The 17,939-nt window shown below is 45.1% G+C and overlaps 1 protein-coding gene across 1 annotated transcript in view; it reads right to left on the bottom strand.

Annotated features, from left to right (window-relative positions):
• The window catches only part of NEGR1 (neuronal growth regulator 1), a 727,046-nt gene that overhangs the window by 144,641 nt on the left and 564,466 nt on the right, over nucleotides 1–17,939 (bottom strand). The window contains exon 5 of the mRNA XM_084757074.1: nucleotides 6,927–7,047. Coding sequence (XP_084613200.1) covers nucleotides 6,927–7,047 — 121 coding nt within the window. The remainder of the gene's footprint in view (nucleotides 1–6,926; nucleotides 7,048–17,939) is intronic.

Below are 17,939 nucleotides of genomic sequence, written 5' to 3'. Positions count from 1 at the left end.
CACATCTGCTGTGAGCTCCTGTGGGCACAGCTCTGCCAGGAACTACTGTTTTATAGCAGAGTCCTGTATTGTCTAGCGCCAAAGATAACACATGGGAACCAGGGATGCTTAGCCACTAAATGATCACAAATTACAACCATCATGTCCTTTGGGCTCTAGCTATCTAAGATGACCAAGAAAGCCAGTATCAAAGTCACCAGAGAAAACCTGACCACATAGTGTCAGCATCAATTGCTAAGATTGCAAAAATAAGTGGGGCAATGGCACTGTGCCTTGCTTGGCCTCAGGCCTGCCTCACTTCATGTTTGGGGCTGTTGCCTGCTCTTTCTTTCCAGGTCAGAATCAACAATAAATGCCACAAGCCCAGAGTAGTGACTGGATTTCCAGTCTTACAGTACAGAAGAAGGCTTCACATATGTGTGGATGATGACAACTGTTCTCAATACATTTATAACTGAAATGCTTCAGCATCTGGGCACGAATGTGAGGTACTAAGAGTGGGAAGCAAATGTTCATTCATTGGAAACTTGCAGTGAACATGAATGGATGTTCTCAACTACCCTGAGAGATAGGTGCTGTCAGTCCTAGTTTAGGAATGAGGAGACCAACTAAGCTAATTCATTTTCTACCACCCAATAATTAACAGAACTGATACTCAAATCTGGATCTCCTCTGACAGCAGTGTCCACTCATAATAGCGTGGACCTCTTCAAGCAGAAACTGGCTGATATGCTTAAGACAGGTCAGAAAGCACGGGTGCTTCAGGAAAGTTGAGTTGGGTCACAGAACACAGCCAGTGGAATTAAATGGCTAACTCACAGGCTGCAGCTGAGCCAGGAAAGCTGGGCTCAGTCCAGGGAGTGAGTCTAATGGGGTAGAAAGTCAATAAAGCGTATATCTTCCTTTCCTGATATCTTCTGGGCCAGAGGCCTCATGACTAGTTCTGGGGCTTAGTTATGACTTGAGTGAAGCTTCTTCGACAGAGGCCATTGGCCTCTCCTGGAGCCAGCCTCTCAGGCTGCACATACATAGGCTGGTGGGAGACGCAGCTGTGCCCCAGCACATCTCTCAGCTCACTATATAATTGGATGGGGGGTGGGAATCTCTCCTTGGACAACATGGTCAAGAACAGCAGAAAATCAGTCATGGTCCAAAAAAAGTGACTTCTTTAATTATAAAACCATCTCTAGACACTTGCAGTGTTGCCAGCTCTACCTGACCTGGCCATGTCACCATGCCTCCTAACACGGATTTACTCACATGTGTTTGTGAGTGCTTTGGTTCATCTTCATTCTGTCTGTGAGTGTGGAGTTGTCTAGTGAAAACATCCTTCAAAGCCATTGATAGTTACTGCATCCCAAGCACATCAGAGAATAGGGTTGGCCACTCAAAATGTGGCCGTGCAGTGCAGTGACTGTTGTGGGCCTGGTTGTTTGAATTAGGCTATTACATATCTGCCAACCTTCATGGTTTTATCTGTGAAATGGGAGACGCTTAATCCAGTAGGTGGTATTGTGGATGTAAAAATGGTTTTAAGTAACAATGTGCAGTCTTTAAGCAGATGTACCTCAAATTCATCAGACACTAGATTATGAAAAGAGAAGTCATCATTCAGCGATAGTGTCTGTTCCCTAAAATGGATACACTTCCTCTCAGAGTGCAGCCAAACATTAAATATTGAACACACAGGAAATTATTTTTTAAAGCAAGGTGAGGGATGGCAAAGATCATGGAATTGTGATTTCAGGACATGGTCAAACTCAGTATCAGTCATATACCCATTGTCAGTCTCATCTAGGTTTTTGGGAGATTCTCCTCACCCCCCAGGACAGAGAAAAGAAACCCAAAGTGAAAATGGGACATCATGAGAGTGTGAGTGTCAGCACACCTGAGTGGAAGCAGAGTCTGTGTGTGTGCTGCTGTGGCAACCTGTCAGCTTATGATGTGTCTTGGCCCTAGCTGGTGGAGGACGGTAGGGCAGCATTTATTCCCAGGAGCATTCTGGAAACCTTTATGCATCGCTGTCTGAGCCCCAAGAGGTATCTATCTTTAGTTGTGCATTGGAATACATTAATGTTATTATAATACATTAGGATAGCTTAATGATTTTTAGACTTTATCAAGCTATTTAAAATGGATGCCTTGTTTACTGTATCCATTTTAATGAAATTAAGAATTTTTAGATCTGAGACTTTGGGGCTGCCTTACTAGTGACAGTTTTATTTACAATGTGTTAGGGGGGCCCTTTAATACCCACATGGAAGAAACAAAGGCTACATACAGTGCAGGAGGCTACTCCCCTAAATAACAGTGGTTCCTGGCCCCCTGCAGCCTTGGCAACTGTTTCCTAACATCCTGGTGCCCGAGAGTTTGATGTTAGGTTTATCCTGAAGTGTAACAACACAACCATTTTGCAGAGATGACAATCACATGAAAGCAAGCCAAAAGTGAACCACATAAACTACTTTTCCTTCTTCTCATCTGGCTAGGGTTGGGCTGGCATTGACTGAGGCGAGATGATCAATTTGGGTGTAGTCCCCCTGCCCTTTGAGGAGACGGATCACTGGGTAAAGTGAATGTCTAATAAGCCCCAGGTCTTAAGTCTGATCTCACAAACCCATGCAAAAACAAACAAACAAACAAACAAACAAACAAACACTAACAATCCATACAACAAAACAGAAACTAAATAGCCAAGGTGGCCTGCACTTAGGTCCCAGTGCTTGAGACATGGAGACAGGAAGGTTCCTGGGGCTTCTTGGCCATCTAGACTGGACTATTTAACAAGACCCAAACTTCTAAGAGACACTGTTTTTAAAAACTGTGTGAAGCTAGGTAGTAATAGCTCATGCCTTTACCCAAAACTCCGGAGGCAGAGGCAGGTGGATCTCTGTGAGTTCGAGGCCAGCCTGGTTTACAGAGTGGGTTCTAGGACATCCAAGGCTACACAGAGAGACCCTGTCACAAAACAAAACAGAACAGAACAATGTGGACCATTCATCTGGAATGATCAGCCCAGGTTACCTCGTGTCTCCATTCACATGTGCACACTTGTGTATGAAGAGCTGCACAGATGTGACCTCGCATGCACAGAGACAGGGATGGGCAGTAATCATGGAATCACTAAGACCATAACTTGTTCATATAACACATAGTTACATAAATATCATGTCAGGTGTCAGGATGATAATGAAAGAAGGATTTACTCTACAGAATAGAGTTTAGCAAGAGAAATGCACAAACTGATGGGTTTGAGGCTGGTTAATGCAGTTAATAGAATTCTGCAGAAATGACACTGTGAAATCTAACACAAGGTCATCAGAAGGTTTGGTACAGCACCTTCTATTCTTCTGTCTCCTAGATCAGTGATCCTGGAGAAAACCTGTTTCCATGATGTAAAGTCACAAGCAGTCCTGTGTAGATCTCTACGTGGCCAATAACTAAGGCCACCTTCCAGGGACTACAACCAGCACCACCTGTATAGCCGTGTGTGTGTGTGTATGTGTGTGTGTGTGTGTGTGTGTATGTGTGTGTGTGTATGTGTGTGAGTGTGTGTGTGTACACATGTAAGCACGCGCATGCATGTCTGTGAACCTCTGTGCATGTGCATGCTTCTGTAGGTGTGCCTATGTGTGCATTCATATGTGTGTGTAGATGTGTACCTCTGTGCATGTTTGTGTGTGAGTGTGGGAATGTGTATATATGTGTGTGCATGTATGTACATGGGCATGCGTACATGTGTGTGTGTGTTTGTTTTGTGCAAGTGTGTTGTTCATATATCTAAATGAAAATATATCTTTGCCAATCTTGGTGTAAGAGATATAGGCTTTTGTAAGCATTCCCTTAAATACAAGTAAAATCTCATGTAAGCTATTTCTGAATTTTTATACAAGGGTCACAGATAAAAGATATCTGGGAAACAAAGAGCCTGCAAGAACCTTTATCCTGATGGGATCTCTGACAGAAGCTTGTCCTGGAGAGGGTCCTGGGGGTTCAGAAGAAACTCTGAACACTGATATGTCTGTTGCTGCCACGCGTCCACCTAATTTTGTCACTTACAACAATGCATGTTATTAGTGAGTGTCTTCATGCACTGTCTCTTCTGCAAATCAGTAACCAACCTGAAATGCTGTTGCCCTTCATGGTCATCATGGGCTTTTCAAGCAGCCACCTTGGATACACTGCTGAGCTATCCTGAGCACCAGATGATGGGGTTGGCCCTGTAGCCTCTGCCTGAAGATTTATGAGACCCAGTTGTGCCACCAACTGCCCCAACTTGTGCAGACTTCTTGGGAATGCACTTCGTTTTCTGTGAGCGAAAGGGAGGGATACCAGCATCTGTCACCACTTGTTCGTACGAATTAACGTCTATCAGCAGCTGAAAGTACCACCTCCATACTGCAAGGGACAGGTTTCACTGTGATGAGGGAAACATCTGCACAGCCTGGGCTGTCATGGCATATCACTCACGTGCAGACAGTGCTGTAAGCAGATCCTTGGCTCTCTCGTGTCTCACATATAAATTGCCTTGATAGATTGAGAGGAAATTATTCTAGAGATGTTTGGGAATTTGGATATTCTTTCAGTTATAACTCTCACAATGGTGGGTGTGTCCTGCCCGTTTATCTTTCACATGTGCATCTGTTTTGGACGTATTCTGCAGGTGTGTGAGTGTGTTTTGGGAAGATTGGTGGGAGAACCAATTTACCTTTTCTGTCAGCAAGCGGTTCTATAGCCCATTTCCCAGGCAAGGACTGAAGCCAACTATCCTCCTGCTACATTTGCTACAGGCTGAACAACATCTCCAGGGTCATTCCAGCCTTTTGGTGATGCTGAAAGAACTTAGGATGAGGTGTGGCTCTGGAGGGTCCAGGCAGTTGGAAGTGGGTGCTAACAGAGGGGCTTGTATTCGAAGGACAAGAGGAATGATTCTTACTGTTAGCTTCTGGGAACTGAATATCACAGAGCAACACCTGACTTTGACAGACAGGTAAGACAGTCCTAGTCAGAGTTCATCTTCCTTTTCTGGAGAACAGGAGACTCAGGCGCTCTTGCGCAGTGTCTCAGTGGAGGTAAGCACCGAGGCCCCGCTTACTACAGATGCTGCCAAGATGTGCCACGTGCTCAGAGGTATTTCTTGGGCAACCAGGCAAGTATCTTAGCAGAAAGTTTCATGGCTTTCAGAGGGTTGATGAGCACTCTACAGGGTGATGTTCACACAGATCATCACAAACGACCTTTCCAATCCAGCTTACCAGAACCGTAGGAAGGCAGTTTGTACAGATGCATGGACTTATTGAGTGGTGTGAGGGGAACCATGAGGCAGTTCATCCAACCACGCCATGTTTAAAACACGAAGCCTCTATAAAGCCACTAAGAGGAAGGTTTGGAATTGTGAATAACGTGAGTTACTTAGTGAAATGACCGAGAAACTTAAACTCCTCCAATTACATGCAGTTGCAATATAAAACAGTTCAAAGAATTTAGGTAAAATTATAGTTTTTTTAGAATAAAGAGTGTTAAGGGTAGCCTTTATTATTAAGATAAATCTTTTATAGGCATGGAATGTTGTTTTTTGCACATGAACTTCTGGTTCTGATGTCAAGCGCAAGAGGGGTAAGGAGATAGGTATCTCAGGGGTAAAGTGCTTGCTGACGATGAGAGTCCATGATCACACCCCAGAAAAAGCCAGAATGGCAGGAAATGCCTACAACCTCAGAGCTGGAAGACAGCAATGGGGGCATCCTGGATCAATCAGCCAAAACAGAATGGTAAATTCTGCTTCAGTGAGAGGCCTTGTCCCAGTAAGCGAGGTGGAGAGGTCACAGACACTGCCTCAGAAATTAAAGTGTGGATGGAATGACCCTGGGCATAGATTTCACACACACACACACACACACACACACACACACACACACACACACACACCTATTCACATACAAATGAAATGAAACCCAGACACCTGCTTGCGCATGCCCATACTCATCGCCAGTTTTGTGTGGTTTTCACCAGCTTTCTTTACAGATGTCAACTGAGAGCAGCTATGACGGTGATCAGATTGTGGAGACCCCGCACCCATTTGCTCAGTGGCATGGATGGCAGGATGTAGTTTAACATTTAGACTTAGAAATAGCAGTTTCACAAAATTCTACTTAACATTAAAAAAAATTCTTTAGATTTTAGGCGAAATGCAAACGCACACACCGCCCGTATGGCAGCCTTCAGCTAAGCCACAGTGGCCTTCGTGCCTGGCTTGGTAAGAGCACCCAAAGAAGATTGAGCCTACTGCTGGGAAATAAAGTGAAATCTGTTGGCTCACATCTTCCCTTGCTCAGTAGCTCTTGCCAAGACTATGGGGACATCCTCAGGGCATTCGCCATGCTGAGCAGAAGTAGAATAGCTTTGAAATCCCCTGGCTTAGGCCTGTTTCCATGCAGGCCTACTCCTCTACAGGTCTGACAGGAAGGCAATACCTAACACATAAGCCTATGAAACGGGACGTTACACTTTCCTGTGGCAGAGTGAGGCAGGTGAAAGGGCTCGGGCTTATAAAGGAAGCAGAGCACAGACTATGTCTTCTATTGCTTTTAAAGTATCCTTGTGAAATCCATGCCCAAGCCCTTTAGAGGCAGGTTGCCTTCCAAGTAAACATGGTTGCTAGGGAAGAGAGAGGCAGAGAAGGGAAAGGTTCCAGCAATAGGGGATTTGCAGGCATTTCTGAGATTATAAAAACCAATGTGGACACTTCTTCTGGAAAGCCATTAGCTCCTCATGCCTCCCGTGTGGGTCCCTCCATCCTGTTTGCCCATAAGGAGGCTGCTGAGAACCATTCAAGCCAGTTACAAAAATTGCTTAAACTTAGTATTGGAACACAAACACATTAGCTCACAGTGCTTCGAACATGGTGATGCTCAAAAAACCCTTACTTCTTCTCTCCTTTGTACCATTCGAAGGCCGGCGGCGGCACACCTGCACCCTCACATCTTATCAGTCCGCTGCGTCCGGGGGTCACTGTGCCAGATTTAATTTCCTGAATCGTAGGAGCAACTGAAAAAGAAACAAAACACCATGGTGGGTAGAGAGAAGTAATCTTCAGCAGGGATGATGTTGGCATGAGTGTGCACATGCATGCGCGCGCGCGCGGCGCGCGCGCGCGGCACACACACACACACACACACACACACACACACACAAACGCATGCACGTTTCTATTTCTTTTCTATTCAAAGCAATCTCATGCCTGGCAGTTCAGAGCATACCAGCCCCTGTGTTTTATCCTTCAAACAGTAGACCAGTCGTTTTCAGCTCCATTTTTCAAGTTGGGCAATAGATGAATGTTCTGAGGGAGTACAGGGTAAACGCAATGCATTTTGGCTGGGTTTCTATTGGAGAAATAGCACAGTGAGGCGAACACCTCATCTATATCCTGGTCAAACCAAACTCCATCAACCCTCCATTATTGAGCGATCACAGAGCTGGCGCTGAGCAGCTGCTTTGGGGTCTTGCTTTCCTCACGTGATGCTTTGAGCCCAGATAGCATTATCCTCATTTTACCAAGATGAAAGCCCAAGTTCAGAGGCATTAAATAACGCATGAGGGTCAGACATCTGCTTGGATGCAGAATTTCAAGTCAGCCATGGTGAGCGAAGTCTGGGATGCCGTCATTGTCTTGTGTGGTGAGTGACTCTGTGACCTGGTTTTCTATCTCTGGATGGTCTTCACTTCCAAAGATCTGAAGCCTGTTCTGGATGCTACGACCTCCCTCCTCCTCACCGCGGCCCCAGCTAAAGCAACTTTCTTTTCACTGAGAGACTTAGTAGAACCAATCAAACCACAGGCTTTATTCACCAGAACGGTCACTGAGCCTTAAACATGTGCCAGGCAGTTGTCAAAGTGCAATCAAGTCAGATTCTTACCAAACCCAGCCTGAGTCCTAGATCAGGTGGGTGGGGAGGGGGCAGACTACAATCAGTAAATGCCATGGCTAAGTGTCAGCAATAAAATGCAAAGTGTCAGAACGTGACACGTGGGCTGTGATGTAGTGTGTTGGTAGAGCACAGGTGACCATTTCTTGGGCCTTGGGATCCTCCCAGTAGCACCACCAGGAAAATATCAGGGGACAGAGAAGAGTTTCACGTACACATCTCCGGTGATCTTTCTGATGTGCACGGATGCAGAAGCTGTAAGTCCTCCATGAGAAGGAAGGACCGTGAAAGGGCACATGGGCATATGTGTGTACTAGCTTTGTGGGTATTTGAAGAAAGCCTCCTGGGTAGAGAGAACAGCTAAGTTTGAGCCCCTGATGCTACAGAAACTCTCATTTTAGTTAAACAAAGAGGGACGGGGCCATGATGGTTGCACTAGGAAGGACTTTAAGGGTTGGGGAGATAAAAGAAAATGGTACAACATAACACAGGGATGTCAGCTGGCTTGTGGTTTACAAGGGTGGCGGGTGTCTGTGCTGAGGAAAGGCCTGTCTGAAGGCAGAAGGGAAGAGGGGGAGGCATTGGGACTCCACACTGTGCTGGCACACAGGGATGGGTCAGTGTGTTCGGTGCAATGTGGCTGGGCTTGGGATGCATAGAGACACTGAGGCCAACAGGACATCTTGACAAAAGAAAGTGAGATGTGAATATACCAGGAGGAGAGGGAAATTGTCTCAGACCACTGGAAGCTTTGCCAGGATACCCACGCAGCAAATCTTAGCAGTTGGGGGAAAGCATCTTTTCATAAGAGTCTGTATTTTGTCAAGGTTTCTATATAATGGATTTTAAATGGCACCATGCAGAGGAGTCCATACAACTAGAAACATGAAGATGTTGGTACAGGTAATTTAAAAATATGACCTGGGTGGTACTGGGGACGCATTTGAAGTTTCCATAGAAAGCAACAACATGTGGAGGCTTTAATGTTCAGTTCCAGTGTCTTGTGAATATGACAACAGTATGCATTCTTAAAAGAGAATACTGTCTTTCCCTTTAAAATATCTAACTAAATTAATCACTTTCTATTCCTGATACTTCATTTTGAAATAATAATGCCTCTATTCTCAATAGTAAAGTTTAAGTTATAATCTAAGGAAAATGCAAGGTAATGGTTTATATTTCTTTAACAACCTGGTGAAAGTAATGAAAGAATGTTTATTGGAAATGTTCAAATGAGAAAATATGTGAAGTAATATATGTGTGTATGCAAATAGATATATAAATGTACATATATAGACAGAAATACAATATAAGGAATAATTCAATAAACCCAAACTTTTGCTCAAGCAGAGCATCATGCCACCTTGGGGAATGCATCCAAAGACACACCAAACATCTACAACACAGCCTCCCCCACGCCCATCAGTTGCTATGTGCCTATGTACTGGAAAGAGGTTCAGGTGAGGGGCCTCTCACCTACTGCTCTCACAGGCTTTCCTGAGCCTTGCCTTGTCATGCTAACAAGCTATAATCCTTTATGATTTCCAGTTATTATTGAAGACAAATAACCATATGCAACAGGCCCTCTGTCAGAAGCTTCTGCTGATAACCTGGTTAGTGAAATTAGTCTCCCATTTGTCAAGGGGGCCATGACTCATTACAAACAAATGCATAAAATCCCAAACATTGCCTGAAAACCCAGGTGTAATGAAGCGAAATAAAAACCTAATTCACCATTAAAAGGCTTTTATGCAGTCCAATGTGCAGATGGCTGGGCACCGGGAGCTTTACAGCCAAAGTTAAAGAGACAGTACTGTATCTGGCAGCAGGTGGGCAGCTCTGATGGACAGTGACTGCAAAAGCAATACTGTGTCATATGGAATTGCTGACAAAGAATGCATAACATATTAGTAGAAATATGCATAAGGAAATGTCCCAAGTGCATATTGTGTAGTGAGACCCAGAATTGAGGGATATGGGGCCTTCAGTATGGAGAGCGTTTCTCATGGGCATTTATTTCATTTCATATCTACAGTTATAAAATTGAGCTAAAGTCTCTATTGATTTTACTTATGGACATGAAAATTCAAAATACATTTTAATGCTATTGTAGATCTTTTGCAAGGACTTTGTGGGGGGACATTATTTGTTTAATCATTCATTTTTCCATCAGTATCAAACTAAGGAAGCAATAATTTTAAAAAATCATCTATATAACTAGAGAAAAACTCCAGTGCATGTGAAGCAGTGTAAAGAAGAGAATTGCTTTTATATGTCTGGTGGCCTTTTATACGGAGCAATGACCTAGCTCGTCACTTATGTGGTAGAAGTTGAGGGAGGAATCAAATTGTGAGAAAAAGAGCTAGGAGTAAGTCTTCACACAAGAGAAACACGCCAAGAGCCAAGGCTAGCTCCCCTGAAGCCAGAAGAATAGTCAGTGGCTTCAGCAGAGTATTTGAGAGGACATAGAGGCACATGCTCCTGCAAGCCAGGTTCTGTAGCATCTGAAAGGCCAGCATGGGAGCTTTAGATGCTATTCCATGGAGATGATGTTTGGCAGGTGTTTTAGTGGAAAAGTGGCATTTGACTAAATCCATGAGAAGCCGTTGGCTACTGTCTGGAACAGCTTGCCCTCCCCCGCCCCCAAAAAGTGGTGGAGCGGAGCAGGTGGACTTCTGAGAGCTGGTCTGGCATCTGTCAGGATGATGAGAAAGTCATGGGCTACTCCAAAGAGAAGGTAGGATTTGTGAGCTGGATGATTTTAGAAAAATTCCAAGGTCACGGTGCTTCACACCCCACTAGTCTGTTTGTCCTTGGAGTGCCTGAGGATGTCAGGCAGGCTTTGTTTCCATGGTGCTTCTCAGGCCATGCTGCCAAGAAAAGTATTATAAATCTTTTCCTGGATGGAGGTTTAAAAAATATATATATGACCATAGAATTCCAGAAGGTTCTAATGGGATATTTATGGGCTCATATTTCTCATTTTGCTTTGTCGGGCCTAAACCATGTCTTTGGTCATATGACCCATGACGTGTAGCATAATTAAGTTCCTGAGGTCTTATGAATTCTTTTGAGCCATGTAGCTGTTGTTTTTTTAATAAAATTCAACCATTCTATTTTTACCAAAAATGACTCAGGAGTCAGATGCTGGGATGAAAGCCTATTAGCCCAGAGGCAGAGAAAGCACCCCCAGCTGGCTTTCCTACTCAGTTAATGTCCCAGAAGGAATCCTTCATCTCTTACATCATCTCAAAAAACCCTCAAACTGCATGCCCCTCCCTTCTACTTCCTGTGTGTCTCTCAATCTGTCCTCCTGACTTTTTACTCTCCATGGTTGTTTCTTAAGAATCCTATGTTTATTTCCTGTCACCTGGTTGCTTGCTTCACTTCTTGACCAATGGTTGACTTTATGTAATCTTGTTGACAATATTCAAGCAGAAAGCTCCTGGATTAAAGGTGTGTGCTGGGGCTGAGCCACATCACAGCCAGAAGCAGGTTTTTCCAGTATATAACACAATCTCGGGGTTCACAATGTGATCAAATATCCTGTAACACATGTGCTTTAGGAACTCTGAGTAAGAAATAAGCTGCAAGCATTTGCACTGAGGGTGTGACTCACTTGCTTGACAAATAGAATGCCTAGTTAAATTTCCAACTAAACCTGTAACAGCTGAATCCATAGATATGCTAGGCCAACTTGTCCAAGATAGCAATTCTACACTAAAATGTTCTATGTTTAAAACAATGGATTAGTCCCTGCCCTGTGAATTTCTGCTCTGTGCCAGCCATGTAGACCATGTCTAAGGAGATCATGAGGGGACACACAGATATCACCAAGTATTTGTGATTTTCTTTTTCACAGAGCCTGCTTCATTTCATTCAAATGTGAGATTTCGAAGAACACTAAAGTAGAAAAAAAGAAGTCAGTGCTGGAGCCCTCAAATTTTACAAGCACAGAGTGTTCCTTGACATAGACGTATAGGTGTGCACTTCCAACATTTGAGCACCACGCCCTTTGTCAAGTCACACTTGTCTGTGAGCTGAAGTGCACGCACAGTGAAAAACAGTGAATTTCAGAACAGCATCATCAGACAGACGTTAGGTAAGTGCTAAGCACAGATGTTGAGGAAATCCAGCACAAAGGCCAACCAGGCGCCCTTCGACACTTGTCTTTTCATTGTCACTGTGCGGGTAGCTCCTTGCATTGTGGAGCCAGTCATTCTAGGAAGATGATAATGAAAGGTTCTTCATCAAAAACAGCAGGCTGTGCAGGTGCAGACAACAGAAATGCTCTGCTTGGCACTTCAAGGCTTAATCAGGCTCATTTTCCTAGTGACATGACAATAGCCCAAAGACCTTGTGTTTTTTGCCATCCTCAGTGGGCGATCTGGCTACTCACGGCCTTGCCATCAAAGACACGTGCATGCCAAAGAATCACTTAGCCAAGGTAGATGAAATGCAGCTTGGGAGATTCGATGGCTAAATGCTGACAGCACACCTCAGAATGATGTGCAGATTACAGAACTGCAATAAGAAAGCATATCCAAAGAGTGCCGGTCTTCACCCAAAGAGTCATCAGGAAGAATCATCTTGTCAGAAGTGACATAGGTAAGGAAAGAGAGATGCCCTTGATCTGGATTCCAGGACTTACAGGTTAAAATAAAGCAGTCTTCATCAGATAATCTTTGAAAATAAAGGATTCCAGAAATCACAGCATAGAGGACAGGTTCAATCTCTGTGTGTGTGTGTGTGTGTGTGTGTGTGTGTGTGTGTGTATGTGTGTATACATGTAGAAGTAGAATTCTAATAGAGGGCTTGGACAACTGGACACACGCTCTAACCGGCAGCTGTAGCACAACCCTTCTGTATATTACCATCACAGATGAGGAGGATGATAACTGGAAACATTTTCTCTGAAGACAGTAGAAGCTCAGGGCACAAACAACAGCAATATTTCAGCCTACTGCATCACACAGAACAGAAGATCAGCAAACTTCAAAATAAGACATGTCTGTGGTTTATAAATAACTTCAAGGGGAGCCAAGTACTTAGTAGCATGTTTTTCTGACTTAAAGATGTGAAGAATACATATCACCATACAAAAATCTGATCACCATATGATTTGAGGATGACAATGTTGTTCAACCTCTGGTCAGCATTCACCTCTAGCTTTCTCTAAGATTAAACTTTTAGACCGTGGTGAGGTATGTGGCAAGAAACCTACACTTGCGGTTGTGTGGAGTTCTAGCACTCACCAAGGTAAATGCCTCTAAATCTCAATTTCTTCCTCTATAACATAAATGCTACCTACTTCCCTACACTGCTGTCCAGGCAGTATAAGATAATCTCAGAAGAGCTTAGCTTAGTGGCTTGCACTTAGAAGTCAATAAAAAAATACTCTCTAAAGCAGGAGTTATCACAGGAATACAAGAACCAGGGACATGCGCCCTCGCTGAGCACAGACTGAGTCAAGATACAGACAGGAAGCAGAGCTGACTTTTCACAAACATGCTTTCCTTATCTTAGAAGCCAGTAATTAAGTCAACTGGAAGCTGGTCTGTGATACTGGTTTTTACACTCCCAAAATTCCACATGCATTCTGCTTTTTAAGCAGATAGTTGGCCTTTTGGGGAATGTAGATAGCATAAACTTTGTCTTATATTTGCTTGGCCAGGTAATAAGATATTGGGGCTTCAAGATGAGCTAGAACATGAAAAATACATGTAGCACAAAGGTACATCTTTCAGAAAGACATGCATTGTGCTGGTGAGTCCTTTGCCTGGAAATTTTTAAATCAATGCATTGATTCAGTTAAGCATTTGATGAAGTAATTTTCTTTTTTCCAGGAGAAAATTCCAGCCATAATTAATACATTTAAAGAAAACTCCCTAGGTGTAATCCTTGGGGAACACGGTAGAAGAGGAGGAGGAATGGAGAGATCTTAAGAGCCAGAGAACCAGGACATGTGCTGAGGGTCGGTCAAAAAGACACTAAAGAACCCAGGGACCTGGGAAAAGTTGGGGAGTGAGGAAGAGGCGAATATGATCAAGATACATTGAATGACGATTCTCTGAAAATTCATAAAAGTGTTATTAAAAAGAATTTCTCTAAGTAACACTATATTTCAAAAAGAAAGACTGGTATTAGTCTCAAAATGTGGTTGTAATAAATTTCCCATCTAAGACTCTTGCTTCGGTCTAATCAGCGACACCTGTAGCATTAGTGACACCAGTAGCATTGGCGATGGGTAGACTCCTTTCTTGGGATTCTCATGGGGTCATTTCCGTCTGACCAAAGGCCCAGTTTTTTCCAAGGAGCTTCGAGGAGGGGACTGTTTCCAGAAGAAGGACAGAATCAGTCTCTTAGTTGACTGAATGGCTTATTATTTCCTTTGGTTACTGTGGCCTTCAATAATCTTAAAAATAGAACATTAAGAAGTTGATTAAAATTCAGTTGTTAAATTGTTTAATTCTGAGAAATGAATAATTCATATTGTTAATGCATTCTAAAGAATAATTCCACATACAGCCTTACAGAAGGAGAAAAGAAACCCTGAGTAACTATGAGAAAAAGAGAAGTTAAAGAAAATATAGTTTATATCAAAGACAGGTGTTGTAAACTGCTTACTTCTCCTTTCTGCCCTCTATACCAAATGCCCGAGGGGGGAGGATGGAAGTCTAGCAAGATTACAGAATACGTGTCCCATGGGAGGCATCTCCCCAAATGAAGACCACAAGCTCCTTAGGGTATTGGTTACTTTCTTCGCTGCTCCAGGGAGGGGAGGTCTGTGACTCATGCTTTGAAAGGGAAGTCCATTAAGGGGATGGTGTGGCTGTTGCTGGTAGCTGCCACCCACATAAGAAGGAACCCAGAATCAGGGAGTAGGCATGAGGACAAGGCAGGCATGAGGTCAAGGCTAGCTCCTCAGTGACACATAAGTGTGCCCCTAGTGATGAAATGAGCCTATTAACCAGAATCACATTGACTCCATGTATTCTGAGGTGTGAAATGTCCATCTGTACATCTTTGTAATCTGGGGGAGCTGTGGTGTGCTGTTTCCACATGCCCAGAGCGAAGATACAAAAGTGTGCATAGACCTGTCATGAACCCACAGATGCTGACCTAGTAGGATCTAGTGGGATCCATTGTAGAATGGGAGGGTATTTTTTATCTTTATTTCAAAACTGCCATGTTTGATGTTCTGTTAATTTGGAAAGAGAAGCAAATGAGAGCAAGCTTAAGGAGGAGCAAGGTGGTGAGAAGACAGGCAGGAGGTGTGCAGCAGTGAGAAGACAGGCAGGAGGTGTGCAGCGGTGAGAAGACAGGCAGGAGGGGTGCAGCGGTGAGAAGACAGGCAGGAGATGTGCAGCGGTGAGAAGACAGGCAGGAGATGTGCAGCGGTGAGAAGACAGGCAGGAGGTGTGCAGCGGTGAGAAGATAGGCAGGAGGTGTGCAGCGGTGAGAAGACAGGCAGGAGGGGTGCAGCAGTGAGAAGACAGGCAGGAGATGTGCAGCGGTGAGAAGACAGGCAGGAGATGTGCAGTGGTGAGAAGACAGGCAGGAGGTGTGCAGCGGTGAGAAGACAGGCAGGAGATGTGCAGTGGTGAGAAGACAGGCAGGAGGTGTGCAGCGGTGAGAAGACAGGCAGGAGGTGTGCAGCGGTGAGAAGACAGGCAGGAGGTGTGCAGCGGTGAGAAGACAGGCAGGAGGTGTGCAGCGGTGAGAAGACAGGCAGGAGGTGTGCAGCGGTGAGAAGACAGGCAGGAGGTGTGCAGCGGTGAGACGACAGGCAGGAGGTGTGCAGTGGTGAGAAGACAGGCAGGAGGTGTGCAGCGGTGAGAAGACAGGCAGGAGGTGTGCAGCGGTGAGAAGACAGGCAGGAGGTGTGCAGTGGTGAGAAGACAGGCAGGAGGTGTGCAGTGGTGAGAAGACAGGCAGGAGGTGTGCAGCGGTGAAAAGACAAGAGGCAGGAGGTGTGCAGCTGTGAGAAGAGAGGTGGGAGGTGTGCAGCGGTGAGAAGACAGGCAGGAGGTGTCCAGCGGTGAGAAGAGAGGCAGGAGGTATGCAGCGGTGAGAAGAGAGGCGGGAGGTGTGCAGCGGTGAGAAGACAGGCAGGAGGTGTGCAGTGGTGAGAAGACAGGCGGGAGGTGTGCAGCGGTGAGAAGACAAGAGGCGGGAGGTGTGCAGCGGTGAGAAGACAAGAGGCGGGAGGTGTGCAGCGGTGAGAAGACAGGCAGGGGGTGTGCAGCGGTGAGAAGACAGGCAGGAGGTGTGCAGCGGTGAGAAGACAGGTGGGAGGTGTGCAGCTGTGAGAAGACAGGTGGGAGGTGTGCAGCGGTGAGAAGACAGGCAGGAGGTGTCCAGCGGTGAGAAGAGAGGCAGGAGGTATGCAGCGGTGAGAAGAGAGGCGGGAGGTGTGCAGCGGTGAGAAGACAGGTGGGAGGTGTGCAGTGGTGAGAAGACAGGCGGGAGGTGTGCAGCGGTGAGAAGACAAGAGGCGGGAGGTGTGCAGAGGTGAGAAGACAGGCGGGAGGTGTGCAGTGGTGAGAAGATGAGAGGCAGGAGGTGTGCAGTGGTGAGAAGACAAGCGGGAGGTGTGCAGCGGTGAGAAGACAGGCAGGAGGTGTGCAGCGGTGAGAAGACAGGCAGGAGGTGTGCAGTGGTGAGAAGAGAGGCGGGAGGTGTGCAGCAGTGAGAAGACAGGCAGGAGGTGTGCAGCGGTGAGAAGACAGGCAGGAGGTGTGCAGCGGTGAGAAGACAGGCAGGAGGTGTGCATCGGTGAGAAGACAGGCAGGAGGTGTGCAGCAGTGAGAAGATGAGAGGCAGGAGGTGTGCAGTGGTGAGAAGACAAGCGGGAGGTGTGCAGCAGTGAGAAGACAGGCAGGAGGTGTGCAGCGGTGAGAAGACAGGCAGGAGGTGTGCAGTGGTGAGAAGACAAGAGGCAGGAGGTGTGCAGCGGTGAGAAGACAGGCAGGAGGTGTGCAGCGGTGAGAAGACAGGCAGGAGGTGTGCAGCGGTGAAAAGACAGGCAGGAGGTGTGCCACCAGCAAACATCAAACCACAAGAAATCAGGAGATGTGGGAGGACGGTGGAGAAAATATAATTTTCAAAAGAGGTAGTGCTTTGAGTTTATTTGGGACTAGGAACATTTTACAGGGGGAAAAAAAATCCTGCAGTGATTAAATAAAAACATGGGATGACAAAAACCTGCCTGACAGCAAAGTAGCTTGACAACTGAAGAGTGTGTCAAGAAAGAAGAAGTCTGACTGACAAAAAAGAAACTTGATTTCAACAAGAACAACTCGTAAAAACAAACAAACAAACAAACAAAAAAACTGTCAGGAAGTGTCCAGACTCCACCCCCTTCTCACAAATATTCATTTAATGAAGCTGACACCTCCTTCCTGATCTCAGTCTCACTGTGTGCCCCTCACTGCAAACTCCTCGATCCCCTGTGTTTACGCTCCCACTCGGAAAAGCTTCTTGTTCAACAACAGCTCTATGACGAGTGCATTGCTATCTTCAGAAAACATTGCCAAGACCTGAGAGATTCATGCTTGTGTTTAAAATACATCAATTGCTTTAAGCACACAATGGCAATGCCACAGGAATGGTCTCAGGCCAGAGTATTGGTGCTAGGACATCTTCCTCACCAACATCAACACAAGCATTTTGTAGTACAAAGAAACGAATAGTTATTATTTTTGTTGTTATTTAATTTTTTATCATCAAACAGTTATGATGTTTTAAGATTTATCAAGTGCCTGCTTTTAACCATTGTTATAAGGATGTGGTATTGAATTAAGAGTCTTCCCTTGTGGATTGTATATTCTAATGAGAGCAACAACTGCCAAACAAAGGGATTCAAACTGCGATGCAGTGATTATTGGTGTTGGGAGTAAGACTTGTAATATAGGGAAGCAGTCATAGGCAGAGGTCATTGGGCTTCTTATTTCATATGATGAGATTGAGGGGTCTTCTCTAAAGGGCAGGGGATGAAAGAAAATGAGGAAG

This window comes from Acomys minous, assembly GCF_964271855.1.
Source record: "Acomys minous genome assembly, chromosome: 14".
In the NCBI taxonomy this organism is placed as follows: Eukaryota; Metazoa; Chordata; class Mammalia; order Rodentia; family Muridae; genus Acomys; species Acomys minous.
This window is presented reverse-complemented; position numbering and strand designations above follow the sequence as displayed.